The sequence below is a fragment of the Leptinotarsa decemlineata genome, unplaced genomic scaffold, assembly GCF_025532065.1.
Source record: "Leptinotarsa decemlineata unplaced genomic scaffold, Ldec_3_MD MMD2_tig00026375_RagTag_RagTag, whole genome shotgun sequence".
In the NCBI taxonomy this organism is placed as follows: domain Eukaryota; kingdom Metazoa; phylum Arthropoda; class Insecta; order Coleoptera; family Chrysomelidae; genus Leptinotarsa; species Leptinotarsa decemlineata.
Genome location: NW_027412711.1, coordinates 211,215 through 227,628, shown reverse-complemented (window position 1 = coordinate 227,628; position 16,414 = coordinate 211,215). Strand labels below are relative to the sequence as shown.

The 16,414-nt window shown below is 33.9% G+C and overlaps 1 protein-coding gene across 1 annotated transcript in view; it reads left to right on the top strand.

Moving 5' to 3' along the window:
* The first annotated feature begins 636 nt into the window (after positions 1 to 636).
* The window catches only part of LOC141486918 (misshapen-like kinase 1), an 83,997-nt gene continuing 68,219 nt past the window's right edge, over positions 637 to 16,414 (top strand). The window contains 2 exon segments of the mRNA XM_074185536.1: positions 637 to 984; positions 1,148 to 1,213. Coding sequence (XP_074041637.1) covers positions 919 to 984; positions 1,148 to 1,213 — 132 coding nt within the window. The 5' untranslated portion in view covers positions 637 to 918.

Here is a 16,414-nt window from a genome sequence, read left to right as displayed (position 1 = left end):
TTCACCTGAACAATGTGTCTTTATTCAGGTTTGCGCTGGAATAGTTGGGTGTGATTGTTCGTTTAATCGAAAACTCAATAGATGTAACGTCGTACAAATGTAGATATTATTACAATCGTATTTCATTGTCAAAATATATTTTTTACCAAGTTAAGTTAATTTGAATTGTTTATTAAGTTTGTAAGTGTTATCTTAGGTTTGTCATATATAATATGGTAACATAAGTATTGGATATATTGCTTGATCGAATACTTCTTTTGCTGTCTTATACATTTAAAAACGAAACTGTTTTCGCTGATGAGTTACAAAATTTCTTTTGGGCTTTGTTTCTGCTATCTTCAGTATATCTCCATCACGAATGAATTTGCTTACATGCTGTATAATTTCATTGAATATCGAACATACATTTTGAATAACCTTTTTAGATATCAGTCACAATTCTAAAATAGATGTTAGAATTTTCAGTTCAGTCGAATATTTTTTAAGGTCAGCGATTTTATTTTTTTCTAAATTCGTAAAACCCCGCCACTGCTTGTTACTGTCATTGCAGTGTCGCCTCAGTGCTTAGAGTTGTGATGGTGGCAAAACTGAATCAAGTTTTTAAGCAGTCTGATGGGTTCTGTTGTAAGCTAAAATTTTGTGACCTCGTTGAGTGTTGTGTATCTGTCTTATCTTCTGTCCTCGTTGTCGAGACGACAGAGAAGGGTGCGCCGAGAGTACGATAAACATGGTTTGTTTGATTGTCTGTTGAAATTTTTTTATTCAAAACGCGTTCCACATCTAGACTAGCATGTAAAATTGGATTTTTTCAAATCTATGGCTATATCTCATGTGTATTTCAATTGTGTAGTGTAGTATTGGCTCGTTATTGGGAGAAGTGATAAATATTTTGATTAAAAGTGAGTAAACTTAATCAAAATGGCGCATCAAATGCCCCCTTCAGTGAACTGTTCACTAGATGATATCGACTTGACAGCCCTGAAGGTAAGGTTTCTTTTCAAAATGCAAAAGTAGTAATTTTCCTGTAAATAATACCCCATAATATTGCCCAAACTCTGTTAATTTCATGTGTAAACACGTCAAATCTGTAGGTGTGAATCATCAGCTTAAGATTAGTTCTTTTGTTTTGAAAACAATTTTTTTGCAGGATCCTGCAGGAATTTTCGAGTTAATCGAGGTTGTAGGAAATGGCACATATGGGCAGGTTTACAAGGTAAGATTTTCAATTTCTTTTCAAACATTCATATCTCAGAGATGTGTCATCTAATAGTTTCCCAGAAAAGACAATGAGGAGATTGTTTCTGTTTAAAATCTGTTTTTCCATTAACCAGAGGTCACACCCTTACGAACGACAACCCTTAGAAGTCGAAACTTGTGCGAGCTAAGGACTAACGAGGTCTTACCTTTTAACGTGTGATTTCTAACATTGATGATAAGTGTAATCAAAAGTAGAAAAGGGTTTACCCTGAAAATTGAGAAAATTACCTTTTCTTTTTTCTTTTTCTCTTGCTGATATTTAGGTTGGAAAATGTGATTCAAAGTGAAAATATTTACCTGAAAAAATCAAAATCAAAACATTGTGGCATTTATAAATAAATTAACTATATAACTCGACCAACATTTATCAAAAGTAGCAGGCACAATGTATTATTCTGCTGTTTTTTCTTCCAAACATGGACAGCACAATATGACTTCACACAGTACAAGTCTCTTCATGTTATGATTTAGACGATAGTTATCCTGTAGGTAGGGATGTTAGACAAAGTAATTCCTGCTGTAATCTAACCAATGTTTGGTAACCTGCTTCAAAGGATGTATAATGGCCTCAGAATGGCAAATCCTGATTTTATAAGTAAAACTTCTATATGTGCACTTGACTTGGGGGAAAAGCTGGTGAATGTGACAAGAGCGCTACAAAAAGAGTGATCGGGCGAGGCACATTGAGAGTGAGGTATAAGGTAGTGAAGATAGAGAGGCAGTTATGTTTCTCATATTACTGTGGCAACAAGAGAGACAGGTGCGAGCACACATTTACGGTCGAGTAGGCCCTGAAGAATTAGGAAAAAATTATCATACGTTGCCACAATTTTTAGCAGAAGATTTCGATGTTAATTTCGCGTCCAAAGATGGACAACTCTTGGTAAACTTTCTACAAGATATCTGTATCTGTAGAGCAGGGAGGGTGAGTGTAAGCCCACAGCACTTAGGCCACATGTGACCCATTGTACATCCTCCCAAGGAGTTGTCCTCCGAGGGCATCGTCCATCCTGTCCTTTCCAGGAAGGTGGGAGACATCTCCTTTATATCGACAGGTGTAGGCCAAGACTCGCCGAACACACACGCTCTTATTGACGATAACTCCGGGCACTTGCACAGGACATGCCTGACAGTCTCATCTTCTTGTTCACACATCCTGCATAGAGGTGTACCCACTAGCCCCGTATTATGGAGGTATTTCCTCAATTGACAGTGGCTTCAAGATAAATTAGAACTACCAATGAAAAATACCCAAAATGAGCCTACCATAAGACATGGATAAACAATCGATAAGTTTGCTCTAAATATCTTTCTAATTTTTCATTTGAAAACATATGTATCATATTTCTCATACCATAAGCCTATTGTCTCGGTCTTACAATCTACCACAGCAATTACTGATGAATCCGATAATGAAAATAATAAATAAAAATAAAAATCTATTCAAAAATGTCAATTCATCAATGAAAACCCTTAATGAATTTAAATATTTGTAGAAAATCAATGTATGTATATACAAGTGTATATTATACATATATACACATATATTATGTATAACTCAGTATATAACATGTCATACTTCCACTCCACAGTAAAAGATTCATTACAAGTCACATTGATGTCTCAAAAAACATGTCTTTAGGAAAAAGGCCTGGGCTTCAAAATGCTGTATTTTTTTCTAAAAATATACATGTTTAGTTCATCGTTACTGCCGTTAGTTAGCGCGTTACTGAAATGTATACAGCGTGACTCACGGTCGATGGTAGGTTAGACGTTTCTGGAAAACGCAAAGCATGATTTTTCTGAAAATTTCACCTCTCACATTTCCTTACCTGTTCTATCGATCTAAAATATTTTCAGCATTGCGGCGTTGCCACTTCTATCGAAAAGTCCTAGCAATTATATTTTTTTAAATGGAACACCCGTATATTAATACATTTTTGGAATTGCTCTAGTATTTTAAATTGTGCTAAATATGGTCCAGAACATAGCCTTAATTGAAATTAAGTACATCAGTACTCTCAATTCATGAAAATTTGATATTTTGGACAAACTCGAAATATTCAAATAACACCAAGAAATCGACTCCATATCATACAGGGCATGCTAAAATTACTATTATTTCCATTGTGCATAAAAGTAGTCAAAAGTTCATTTTTTCAAATGAAACCCCCTGTTATTACTAGATAAATTGAAAGATGGTGAAAAATGCTTCAAGATGATATACATGTCCCTATACCTAAATCGTCAAGTTTTCTTAATAAAGCCGTTTTTGTGGAAAAATAGTTATTCACGTTTTACCTACAAGTGTTGAAAGTGGCATTTTATTTTGTGAGTGGGGATTATTGCAAAACGAGCGTCAGCAAGTGGCGCAAACTCACGAGCAAAATAAAATCACTTTTAACAAATGTATCATGCAAATTTTTTTGTATAACGTTACTGCTGATAATAAAAAAAATTATAGGGTCCATGGGATTTGAACACACGATCTTTGGATTACAAGGCATATGTTACAACTACATACGCCAACTCACGTTATTTTAAGGAGGATTATTGGTTAGTCATGAAGGACTTTCTACAGTTGGACTGAATACTACTTTGCCATCGTCAGTAACTTCACAGGGATTTAATATTACCAATAGCACGAACTGCATGTGTGAACTTTTCTAAATGATTTTTTGGTAGGTGTTCTGATTGAAGTGTTTCTATCACAGATATATTCACACCGTGTACAAGTGTTCTCAATCTCAGCTTTAATAAGTAAAGTTTATGGTGGTAAAAAGTGATCAATAATTAGTGAAATTTGGTCAACAACAAGCTAGATGGACTATAGTAAAAATGGCATAATTCGTTTGCTTGGAAATACCAGTCATCTATAGTTTGATTTGAATTTAATTCAAATTATTTCTCATTGCCAGTTTTTTCTTTCTCTTTTTCAACTTCTATCACCTTATCAGTTTAACTTTTTGGACCAATGACTGTCCTTGACTTTTAACTGGATATTGGAATGAATAAGTCCGGCTTAACAATTTTAAATAATGAATTGCCATAAATGCAAAATAGTGGAGACCAAGGAAGACCATTAAGTATATGTGATAAATGCAAATGTAAACTGTGTCAAACATGTGCGAAATTGCCAACTACTGAATACAGAGCAGCTATCTTGAAGTCAACCAGAAGGCTGATATATTTATGTGTAGACTGTCAATCAAAATATATCGTAACTCAAGAAACTACACTCATAGAAATTCAAAAAGATATAAAAAAACTCTCAAATAAACTTGAAGAATCATTAAATATTTTTCTTCAAAAGGAGTATGTCACTAAAACATTAATGATAAATTTACTAAACCTCTTCTGAGTGACATAAAAGATGTTCATAATGAACTTCAATGCATTAAAGCAGCTATGAAACAGGAATACCAGATAAAGTTGTCAAACCATTACAAGCAGATATTCTAGGATTAAAAATTACAATACAAGATAGCATCCAAAACACGAAACAAGAAGTCATAAACTTGAAGGATTCCAATAAGGACATGATTAAACTTTTAACAGGGGAAGCTGCTACACTGCTGATACCTCCTTTGACTTATGGAAGTAGGTCACAAACGTCCCTTACATACAAAACGTACCTGTGATCAAACATAAACAAAGTCAACATAAATCAGATGGTAGGAATCCTGAAATTTCGAACACAATACGAAATGACCAAGAAACGTTCACAGAAGTTGTACAGCGTAGACACAAAAGAACAAAACTTGTGGGGTCTAATGTTGGAGGGAAAGATCCAGCTGGAACTGTATTTGAAGGTCGAGAAGTTACTAACTCGGGAAAAAACAGAAATAATAGAAAAATTTGGCTATTTGTATCAAGGACTAAAGAACATGTGACGGAAGAAATGGTAAAGAAATACATACATGGAAAAACAAAATGTGATATGACTGAAATTGAAGTTAAATTATTAAAAACCTTTTACACAAGAAAGGATAATAACTGTTTCCTAGTTGGTGTAGAACCCCGATTCAAGGATGTTATATATGAACAATCATTCTAGCCAGGTGGTGTAACATTTGAACGGTTTGATTTTAAAAAAGGTCAACATTTCCTAGATAATCCTCGTCAAAAAAATTTTGGTGTAGTGAACAGCTCCTTCAGTAGTGTACAATCAGTTTTCTCCAATCCTTAAATGAATACCCAACTACAAGCACTTGTATAAACAACTTGACTTTACATATTGAATGTCAGTCAGCAAAAGTTGTATCTGATGGCCTGGGTTTATGTGAACCTGCTATATTTTCAATCATACATACAAACATGCAAGGTATTTCAAATAAAATTTTGGTATTGAAGCATCTCTTACTGTTATACCCCAAATAAAAATACTCTGTTTTACTGAACATTGGTTACGGGAAGATTAATTGGAATCGGTGAATTTTGAAAACTTTATTTGTATCAGCTATTATTCAAGAAATAATATCAGGAGAGGTGGTTCCATTGTATTTGTCCATAAGAGCCTACTTAATAAAAATATTAAAAAACCTTGAAAATGTTGTTCAGATGTCTGAAGAACAACTATGTGAAATATCTGCTTGTCATATAAAACAATTGAATTTAGTAGTTCTTTGTGTCTATAGATCCACCAAGCATAAAAATTTAGATGGTTTCATACGTATAATATCTAGGGCACTTCATTTTATTAATAACCTAAATCATTGCATCAGAGTGGTGGTTGCAGGGGACTTCAATGTTCATTTCAACAACTCTCAAGATGAAAATGCACGTGGAGTTTCTGATCTATTTGAGTCTTTCGGCCTAAAACAAACAATCTTTGAGATTACTCATATACAAGGAATTGTCTTGACAACATTTTCACAAATGAAAACTTTAATATCTCAAATCTATGGTGGGGTGCTTCGGATCATAAGTGCCAAATGATTGACCTGCTAGACGCCACTCAGGTAGAAAAAAGAAAAGTTGACGACCACTTAAAAAATAGCAGAAGGCTGTACTCTCAATATAATATTGAACAATTAAATGGATTTTTGGAACTTGAGACATGGCGTAGTGTGTTTATTGAAGAAACTGCTAATACAAAATATAATAATTTCCATGAGACTTTCTTTCACCATTTTAATAATTCCTTTCTTTTAACTTTGATAGGACAATATAAAACTAACAATACAAACTGGGTAACACAGGAAGTTTTTAGAGCTAGAGAGCAAGTACTGTTTCTATATGACTTTTATAAAAACCACCCGACCGAAAATAACAAAGCTGCATATAGACTTAGTAAAAATGTATATAATAAAATGTTAACGTACTCACGTAAAACTTTTAATGAAAGTAAAATTAAAAATTCTGAAATGTCAGTAAAACTATTTGGAACATTATAAAAACTGAAACAGGGAAAAGAAGTACAAAAAGGGTGTATCCAAAAAACATAAGTTCAAATAATTTGAACTTGTCATTTATCACTCATGCTGAAAATCTAGTAAACAGTTTACTATATACAGTTCAAAGGATATAGAAGAATATTTAGGCAAAACGAATAATACTGGATATTCAATGTTTTTTAGAGCAAATGATAGATATGATGTTCTAGCCGTGATACAGACGTTGAAAAACAAGAAGACTGAAGATATATATCAGTGTGAAAGCAGCCACGAGTTCTAGCCATGAATTTGTCGATGCGAAGCGGGAGATCCGCTAATCAGCGGCTCCCAAAATACGGAACAAATCAATGGCCAGCCATGAATTTACTGAACAACCTAAAATGTATGCGATTGAAAACAAGTATAACGAAAAATCCTCCATATCAAAAATTGTCGAGAATATCAAGTCATTAGAATATGTTGGAATATATACATGTGAGTTTAAAGAAAATCCATGATTCATCAAATCCATAACTTATTAAAATATTTCGTGGATGGGGAGAATTTTTTGGAAATGCATTCAATTCAGCATACAGAATAAACACTTATGCAAAATATTTTGTCGGGCAGAAAATCAACCCCCAGCCCGAATTAAATAATTTTCAAAGAAATATCTATAACTCTTTCAAATATTGTTTGGATTGCGTTTTTTTTTGTGAATGTATTGATTTTAGCGTACTTGAGAGACCCATATGCCAAAATATTTTGTCGGGCAGAAAATCAACCCCCACCCCGAATTGAATAATTTTCAAAGAAAAAATCCATAACTCTTTTAACCTCTTTCAAATATACTATATAAAATGATTTGAAATCCCTGAAACAAGTAAAAAAGAATAATTGGGCTCTGTAATACAAAGGAAGGTCTCGAGAAGGAACTAGACATCATCAAAAATGATCTTCAGCGGAATGGATACTCCAAAGCGATGGTAGAAAAGACTTTGGCTAAAAGACAGCAGGAGCCTCGCAAGGAAGAGAAGCCGTCACAACCAGTGCTTGCACTTCCCTACATCAGAGGATTATCGGAGAGGATAAGAAGAATTGGTTCCAAGTACAACATTAGAACCTGTTTCAGATCCGGTAACACTATCCGTAGCAGCCTCACGAAAACCAGGCCCCCAAACGCGGACTGCGATTCCAAGAATTGCATTTACCGGATACCCTGTGAGTGCGGAAAATCCTATATTGGTGAAACTAAGAGGCCATTGAATGTTCGCATTGCCGAGCACAAGAAGCACACACAGCGGGGAGAAACCAGCAAATCAGGAATAGCAGACCATGTTTGGACCCATCAACACAACATCGAGTGGTCCCAAGCTGAGATCTTGCACAGAGAGGAACATTGGTTCAGGAGAAAATTTAAGGAAGCCGCATACATGTTGTCCAACAATGTATTCAGCCAGGCCAGCGTAGATATACGAAACATATGAAAACCCATCATCAAACGGAAAATGACCAACTCCCGCCAAATCGGTCATCTCTCACGGAATCAGTGAAGCGGAAAATGGAAAGTAGAGAAAGTGAAAGTATTTCAACGACCTATAAAATAGTCATCTCTCGGAGGAATCAGTCCAGTCATCACCCGAAGACGATTGTAGATACCAACAATCGAAACGTCGTGAACTAACGTGACTTGGAATCTCGACACTTTTTTATTTTTTATTATTTTCTTTTTGCATTCCTTTAATTTTTATTTATTCAATTATTATATTTTTACTTGTAGGTTATTTCACTATCATTTCATTTCAGGTTTATTGTTGCTTAATATAATTGTTATTTTCAACTATTCTTTTTTAATTATTCTTTTTTACTTGTTTCAGGGATTTCAAATCATTTTATATAGTAGACAATGGAAGTCCGAACTAGTGAAATTCATCACGAACCATTGTCAATCACCTTCAAACAAATCCTTCAAATATTGTTTGAATTGGGATTTCTGTCTTTGAATGTATTCATTTTAGCGTACTTGCAAAGAACCTTATGTCAAAATATTTTGTCGGGCAGAAAATCAACCCCCACCCCTAATAAAATAATTTTCAAAGAAAAATCCATAACTCTTTCAAATATTGTTTGAATTGGGATTTTTTTCTTTGAATGTATTCATTTTAGCGTACCTAAAAGACCCCTATGTCAAAATATTTTGTCGGGCAGAAAATCAACCCCCACCCCTAATAAAATAATTTTCAAAGAAAAATCCATAACTCTTTCAAATATTGTTTGAATTGGGATTTTTTTCTTTGAATGTATTCATTTTAGCGTACTTGAAAAGAACCCTATGTCAAAATATTTTGTCGGGAAGAAAATCAACCCCCACCCCTAATAAAATAATTTTCAAAGAAAAATCCATAACTCTTTCAAATATTGTTTGAATTGGGATTTTTTTCTTTGAATGTATTCATTTTAGCGTACTTAAAAAGAACCCTATGTTAAAATATTTTGTCGGGCAGAAAATTAAGCCCCACCTCGAATTAAATAATTTTCAAAGAAAAATCCATACCTCTTTCGATTATTTTTCGGAAGAAAATTTTTTCCTTGAAATGTATTCATTTCAGCGTCCAATAACCATCTCGTATTTGATAAACATTGAATTACGCTGTTCATGAAACAGGTGTTACCAATATTTTTCAAACCATTTAACCCAAAGGTTTTGACTGAAGAATTTATCACGGAACAATCCGAAATATCTTTGAAACCCGTTTGAGAATTTTGCTGAGAGAAAGTATTTTTTTAATTTGCTTTTATTTCAATTTCATAAAATGGTTTCTTATTACCTCACTTTTCTTTACGAAACTGGTTTTCAGGAAACAAGTCAATTTCATCAAGTTTTTTGGAATCAGGGAGAGTACCGAAAAACGAAGGTGCATTTCCTCTTTTGAATGCTATACTAATTTTCTGAATGAGAAAAGATGTGGCTCTCGATTCGTGGGTTTCATCAGTTACCTTTTTTCAATTTCATTGATGAAAGCTTTTGGGCGAAAGATATAATTATTTCCTAAATTCTGATATTTCCGTAGTTTGGAACTTTCTCCTAAAGAAGCAGCAGCACCGGCTTTCGCAGAAGTAGCAGGAAGATGGCAAGTTGCTAATGTATCTACACAAGTAAAGTCCCAAACAACAGATTTACCATTTTTTCATGGAACAATTGTCATACCATCCGGCCGTTTTCCGTCGTCTCGACTTGTGCCTATGGGTTCTAAAATCGCAGGAATTTTTGCTGAAGTTAAAGCCCTCTTGATTAGATCATTAATTACATAATGGCGAGATAAACGACCAGCACTAAAACGGCAGCTCAACCCATGAGTACCTGATTCATCCACAAATGCACCACATTTACAAAAGTGTTAAACACACAGTGGTGTATCAAGTCGAAATCCGATGGCAATTCTGAAAGAGTCGTCATCCAATAGAGTCCCAAGTGATGCTACAGGATCAGCATTTAACCAAGCACCAGATTCTTTCACAGTTACTGCGAGAAGACGAGCCTTATTTTTTGAAGTGTCAGAAGCTGTCTTCAATAAAATACTAGTTGCTTGATCTATTAATGGTTTATCCCATGCCCTCTGGTTTTTCATGTCTTTAATTTTCATTGTTTGGCCAGTTTTAGATTCCCAAAGAGATTTTCCCCGATCAAAAACAATCAGATATTGGCTTTGGGTATTGTAAGATAATTTCCATCAGATCGGAAACACTGCAAAATGAGGACAGAAATGATGGCAAAGCGAGTGAAGTGGCTGAACGAATTCTTAATCCATCTCTAGAAACTGGAAGTGATGCCTGTAACCAAGTTTTGTCTTCGATATCGTTATTAGTAATGAGTTCCAGCATCCTTCTTAATTCGTCATCGATATTTTGTAATCCCTGTTCGTCATGCCAAGTAGGGCTGCACCTCAAAATATACGATAATTTTGGAATGGCTAATGAATTCTTCAATAAATGGAATGCGACATGTGTTGGTAAAATAGATAAACGTCTTGACATGACACGAAGTGATTGTAATTTTTCTTCCAAACAAAATTTCAAGACATCATCAGATAATGGGGCACCAAGAAGAAACCAATTTGGTTTTTCAATCACTCGTATACCAGGAGCTATTAGGTTGAATTGATCGATGATGTTAGGGACCTGTTTATCCAGAAAAATGAGTTGACATTTCTCGAAATTTAGTTCAAGTCCCAGGTCTTTCGAATGACTTATTGTGTAACGAAAATGTTCTAATACCACATTTGCTTTGTCACCAATTGAACCATCATCCAGATACCAGCCGTTGAAATCAGTGGATATTTTATTTATAATATGGTGAATAGAAAGACAGAACAATAGTGGTCCAAGTGGATCTCCCTACTGTACTCCTTGTTCGGACATTATAATTTCGTTACCAAATATTAAAAAAGAGGGTTCACTGTAACATTGTTCAATAAAAGGATATATGTCTGGTATGACGTTAGCTACCGAATGTAACATGAAATTCCTGTCTATAGTATTGACTGCATTCTTAAAATTAAGTTTCAGAAAAACTTTTTCAACTGGGTTAGGGTTTTGATTAATATAACATCGGGCAGCATGGGCTACTGCCTCGCAACCACCATTTGTTCCGAATCCAAATTGTTGGGGACGAAATAGATTTCCAAGACTTTCTCGTAAATTGAAACAAGCAAGTTTCGCTACTAAACGTCGATAAAAATTTCCAACATCTATAGGACGTAGACCGCCAATCTTTTTCTTTAACGCACATAAAGAAGCACCATATAAAATAGGACGTATGTCTTGATTGACCTTTCCAGAAAGAAACATATTGCAAAGGTTCGTTGAAGAATTCAAAAGATGTTCGCCACAACTACCGGAACTATAGCTTAGCATATCTTGAATATGGGACGGTCGCAATGAATCAAGACCTCCACAAGAACCGGTGCGAAAAGATCTCACTGCTCTGAGAACATTTACGCTTGTAACTTCCAGAGGACTATGAGAAGTTGTATATTGTCCAGAATTGTATGAACTTTCAGAAGCAGGATGTTTACTTCGTAATTCTTCCAATGTTGCAGCATCAAATTCAGCAGGACTATCAGTAGAACAGAGAAATCTAACAGCTGCTGTTTTATCACCGTCAGAGACTTTCGAGAGTACTCGTTTTTTGAGGATGTCATTATAATTTGTATGTTTTTTCGAAATTTTGGCATAACAATTAGTCGATCTCGTAATGTTATTATTGAAACTATTCAAATTTTTCTTCACTATTGTTGTGATTGAAATTTTTCGATTATCTTTAGTTCTCTGAATACTAAAATTTTTATAAGCAAACATGAGCAAATTTTTCCAAGAAGTGAAGGAATTCCTGGATACACATTCGTTAATTAATTTTTGAGGGTAATTGCAGAGAGTAACCTTGCAGCCTTCGGAATACGTTTAATAATATGTATATTTCTTCTCAAATTAGATAAATGGATATGAAATGGAACTTCTTTGTTTCCAGGGTCAAATTCTTCTTCGAAATCATTACCGGGATTGGAATTTTCATAGGAACTTGTAGTATCGACTGATTTAGAATGCACTTTTCGCATGTGGATTTTTAATCCTCGTATTTTGAAAAATGTTCTACATATTAAACATTGTTTTTCTTCTTCTGTCATCAAATATAGATCAAATTGGTTTGATTTATCGTGATCGGAGTCTTTTGATTCCTATGTGACTTTCTTGTATCGTCCAAAACTTGAATGTTTTGTTATGTATTTTTTTCAGAAAATCATTTTAATCGGGGTGGGGGTTGATTTTCTGCCTGACAAAATATTTTGACATAGTAGTCTTTTCGAGTGCGATAAAATGAATAAATTTCAAGAAAAAATTCCCAATTGAAACAATATTTGAAAGAGTTATGGATTTTTCTTTGAAAATTATTTTATTCGGAATGGGGATTGATTTTCTGCCCGACAAAATATTTTGACATTGGGGTCTTCTTAGTACGCTGAAATGAATAGATTCATAGAGAAAATAACAAATTCAAACAGTATTTCAAAGAGTTATAGATTTTTCTTTGAAAATTATTTAATTCGGGGTGGGGGTTGATTTTCTGCCCGACAAAATATTTTGACATAGGGGTCTTTTTGAGTGCACTGAAATGAATACATTAAAAGAAAAAAATCCCAATTCAAACAATATTTGAAAGAGTTATGGATTTTTTTTTGAAAATTATTTAATTCGGGGTGGGGGTTGATTTTCTGCCCGACAAAATATTTTGACATTGGGGTCTTCTCAAGTACGCTGAAATGAATACATTCATAGAGAAAATTTCGAATTCAAACAGTATTTCAAAGAGTTATGGATTTTTTTCAGAAAATTATTTTATTCGGGGTGGGGGTTGATTTTCTGCCCGACAAAATATTTTGGCATAGGGGTCTTCTCAAGTACGCTAAAATGAATACATTCATAGAGAAAATTTCGAATTCTAACAGTATTTCAAAGAGTTATGGATTTTTTTCAGAAAATTATTTTATTCGGGGTGGGGTTGATTTTCTGCCCGACAAATTATTTTGGCATAGGGGTCTTCTCAAGTACGCTAAAATCAATACATTCATAGAGAAAATTTCAAATTCAAACAGTATTTCAAAGAGTTATGGATTTTTTTCAGAAAATTATTTTATTCGGGGTGGGGTTGATTTTCTGCCCGACAAAATATTTTGACATTGGGGTCTTCTTAAGTACGCTGAAATGAATAGATTCATAGAGAAAATTACAAATTCAAACAGTATTTCAAAGAGTTATAGATTTTTCTTTGAAAATTATTTAATTCGGGGTGGGGGTGGATTTTCTGCCCGACAAAATATTTTGACATTGGGGTCTTCTCAAGTACGCTGAAATGAATACATTCATAGAGAAAATTTCGAATTCAAACAGTATTTCAAAGAGTTATGGATTTTTTTCAGAAAATTATTTTATTCGGGGTGGGGGTTGATTTTCTGCCCGACAAAATATTTTGGCATAGGGGTCTTCTCAAGTACGCTAAAATGAATACATTCATAGAGAAAATTTCGAATTCTAACAGTATTTCAAAGAGTTATGGATTTTTTTCAGAAAATTATTTTATTCGGGGTGGGGGTTGATTTTCTGCCCGACAAAATATTTTGGCATAGGGGTCTTCTCAAGTACGCTAAAATGAATACATTCATAGAGAAAATTTCAAATTCAAACAGTATTGCAAAGAGTTATGGATTTTTTTCAGAAAATTATTTTATTCGGGGTGGGGGTTGATTTTCTGCCCGACAAAATATTTTGACATTGGGGTCTTCTTAAGTACGCTGAAATGAATAGATTCATAGAGAAAATTACAAATTCAAACAGTATTTCAAAGAGTTATAGATTTTTCTTTGAAAATTATTTAATTCGGGGTGGGGGTTGATTTTCTGCCCGACAAAATATTTTGGCATATGGGTCTCCTCAAGTACGCTAAAATCAATACATTCACAGAAAAAAATCGTAATCCAAACAATATTTGAAAGAGTTATGGATCTTTCTTTGAAAATTATTCAATTCTAGCTGGGGGTTGATTTTCGGCCCGACAAAATATTTTGGCATAAGGGTCTTATTCTGTATGCTGAATTGAATGCATTCACGAAATATTTTAATAAGTTATGGATTTGATGAATCATGGATTTTCTTTTAACTTATATGTATATATTCCAACAATTTCTAATGACTTGATATTCTCGACAATTTTTGATATGCAGGATTTATTGTTATACTTGTTTTTAATCGCATACATTTCAGTTGTTCAGTAAATTCATGGCTGGCCATCAATTTGTTCCGTATTTTGGGAGCCGCTGATTATCGGATCTCCCGCTTCGCATCGACAAATCCATGGCTAGAACTCGTGGCTGCTTTCACACTAATAGATATATATGGAATAAGTGTCTATGTTGTTAAACAGTGTGGTCATTTATTGTTGGACGTTCTTGAAAATATCATTAATACCTCTCTAAATGAAGGATGTTTTCCCTCAATGCTTAAGTTGGCAAGAATCTCCCCAATGTATAAAAAGGATCCCCAGAACTAACTCAAAACTTCAGGCAAATATCAATCTTGCCTTGCTTTTCAAAAATATTTGAAACTATTCTTTATAATCAACTAGTTGATTACTTCGAAAAGAACAAAATCCTGAGTCCTCAGCAGTATGGTTTTAGGAAAAATATGTCCACTTTGGATGCTATCAAGTCATTAACTCGTGCTATAAAAGCTAGTTTTGAAAGAAACGAAAAATTTTTGGGAATCTTCACAGACCTAAGTGCAGCTTTTGATTGTGTTGATCATGACATACTACTGAGGAAAATGGAGTACTACGGAATAAGAGGAGTGGCACTGAAACTAATCAAATCCTACTTGTCCAATCGATTTCAAGTAGTTTGTATTGAAAATCAGAGAAGCACTCCTCAGATAATAAGTAGGGGAGTTCCTCAGGGATCAATATTGGGCCTCCTTCTCTTTATTATTTATATAAACGATTTGCCAAATATGTTCTCCTCAAATATCGAGACAATTATGTATGATGATGACACCACATTTGGCATCAGTATCAATAAAGGGGAGTGTCCGGCTACAATACTTGGGGAAGTTATGGAACAAGCAAAAACCTGGTTCTTGACAAACAAGCTCATACTCAATGAAAAAAAAAACTAAAAGTCTCATTTTCGAATCTACAATGTAGAAAACGACCTAAACATGCTGCACACTAAATTTCTGGGTGTAGATATAGATGTCAGGCTATTATGGAACATACATATATATACAATTTGCAATAGACTAAATAGTGCAGTATTTGCTATAAGAAAAGTTAAACAACTTATTAACCAATCCGCTGCAATAACTACTTATTAAGCACTGTTCGAATCCATTATTAGATATGGCTTGTCTGTCTGGAGCTCGGCAGCTCAGTTTCATTTAAATGCTATATTCGTCATTCAGAAGAGGGCTGTAAGATGTATCATAGGAGCTAATTTTGAAGACTCCTGCAAACCAATCTTTAAAACGTTGAAAATAATGACACTTTACTCTCTGATAATTTTTGTAAAGTTACTATATTTCAAACAAAACATTAATAGTTACTCTGTTGTGTCCGATATACACGGTCACAATACTAGAAATAAAGATAATTTGATTTTACCTCAAACCCGGTTACAAAGAATGGACGATACTATTGATATTAAAATGTACAATGCCCTACCTCTTACAGTACTTCTCTGAACTATAGTAAATTTAAAAAACATTTAAAGACATTACTTACGGAAAATCCCCTATATGGTATTAATGACTTTTTCCTTTCACTCCCGGGACCATAGAGCAAAGATGCCTTTCACGATTGTATGTATGTACTGTATTATTATTTTTATTGCACTGTATCTTCTGAAGATTTTATATTTTACTTTTGGCATATGTTAATTTGATGGTATTTTGTGACATGTTCTAAAGCTTTAGCTTTGTTATGAACCAAATAAAAAATTTGAATTTGAATCAAAGAGATTTTCAACAACAGTTGTACAAAAAATAATTTTTAAAGAATTTGATTTTTAGGTAGCTTATGACAGTTATGACAGATTATTGACGGTGTTTCAAAAATTCGCCAAAAATGAATGCAAATATTGATTATTCAAAAATTGATTATGCAAATATTGATTATGAAATTATTTATTAAACACGGACAGTGTGATCAAATCATTGCCAGAACTTGTACAAAATTCAAC